General features: G+C 43.8%; 1 protein-coding gene across 1 annotated transcript; it reads left to right on the top strand.

The window, feature by feature from the left end:
* Nucleotides 1–782: 782 nt before the first annotated feature.
* On the top strand, nt 783–1,491 carry LOC122334527 (zinc finger and BTB domain-containing protein 8B-like; the record flags this gene model as incomplete). The annotated part of the gene is made up of 1 exon (XM_043232522.1): nt 783–1,491. A coding segment is annotated over exon 1 (687 nt), but the record flags the coding sequence as incomplete, so codon positions are not given.
* Between the last annotated feature and the right edge of the window lie 3 nt (nt 1,492–1,494).

Below are 1,494 nucleotides of genomic sequence, written 5' to 3'. Positions count from 1 at the left end.
GCTTGTAGCAATTTTGTAAAAACCCCGTTCCGAGTGCGTCCTTGTTACGACGCGGACTTTTTCTTATTGTCCTCTGCTGCCGCTGCTGCTAAAAACGTTAGTTGTTGTAAAGCATAACGGTTTTCAAAATTGTATTTGTGTTGTTCATTAATTATAACCAGTGTTATGTAGCCCGATTTTGATTTTGTTCAGATCTTTTGATATTATTGTGACATTGGTATTGATAATCTACTAAGTTGCATGCATATTGAATAACGTTACATTACACTTTAAATGGTTGCATAATGCACTTTGCATTAATTAACAATATGGCATTGGTATATAATCTAAATGTGACGCGACGTCTCGTATGGAAACTGGAAATTTCCTAGTTCAGTGGAAAAGATGAGAGAATAGAAGTTGCATTTAGGTTTCCGTGCATTATGCCTTTATAAAATTGTTGTAGGTTTCATGCATAACTGTTATTATGTTTTTCGGTAACAGTATGATGTAGAACATGCAGAACAGATTACATGCTTTATGTGAGTGTAATTGTTTGGTTATTATATTCTCATATCATAGTGTACTTTCAACAAACTTGTGTAGTTAAGACGTGTGCCAATAAAATAGGCCCTTTCCAGGGACAGGACCGCCTCTGGAAAATGGTCACCGTATCTGGTCACAATCTGGTTACCCTATTTTATAGCTAAAATACCCTGAGTTATAGAGAGTGGAATTATTCCAAAGAATGTATTTCTCATGAGCATTTATTAATTTGTTCACCTTTATTCTTCCAGAGGAACACATGGCTCTAATGCAGTGAATATGGAGGTTCCTTCCTACCTGTCCCGGCTCTTGTCTGAGCTGAACGAACAGCGTAAGAGGGACTTCTTCTGTGACTGCAGCATCATAGTAGAGGGACGCGTTTTTAAAGCCCATCGTAATATTCTCTTCGCCAGCAGTGGCTATTTTCGGGCGCTGCTGGTGCATTACCTGCAGGACAATGGTCAGAGACACAGCACGGCCTCCCTGGACATCGTCACAGCCGAGGCCTTCTCCTTCATCCTAGACTTTCTGTATTCGGGTCGCCTGAGCCTGCGCAGCGACAACGTCATCGAAATAATGTCAGCTGCGAGCTACTTACAGATGACCGACGTGGTGAACTTTTGCAAGGGTTACATCAAGTCATCCCTGGAGATCTGTAACAGGGAGAGGGAGAGACACAAGGACTTCAGTGGTAGGGAAAATCCAGTTTCAGCCGCTAGTGTTCCTGTGGCGTCCACTTCAGATGTCGACCAAAGGACCTGTCAGGTCACCGGGGCCCTCAGTCCTGACGATGCCCCAACAGCTGCTGTCTGCATGCCAGCAGCCACCAGTAGTAAAGACTCGGAAGGGGAGAACTCCCAAGGAGCTTTCCCCAACCATCCTCCCATGAATGCTCCACTGAAGATCAGTCCAGGCCCAGATTTAGTCAACTCATCCACCCCAGGATTGCTTCTAGGTTTGGTGCATCCC

The sequence above is a fragment of the Puntigrus tetrazona genome, unplaced genomic scaffold, assembly GCF_018831695.1.
Source record: "Puntigrus tetrazona isolate hp1 unplaced genomic scaffold, ASM1883169v1 S000000573, whole genome shotgun sequence".
Classification (NCBI taxonomy): Eukaryota; Metazoa; Chordata; class Actinopteri; order Cypriniformes; family Cyprinidae; genus Puntigrus; species Puntigrus tetrazona.
The sequence above is the reverse complement of the archived record's forward strand: the minus strand, read 5'-3'. Positions and strand labels throughout refer to the sequence as shown.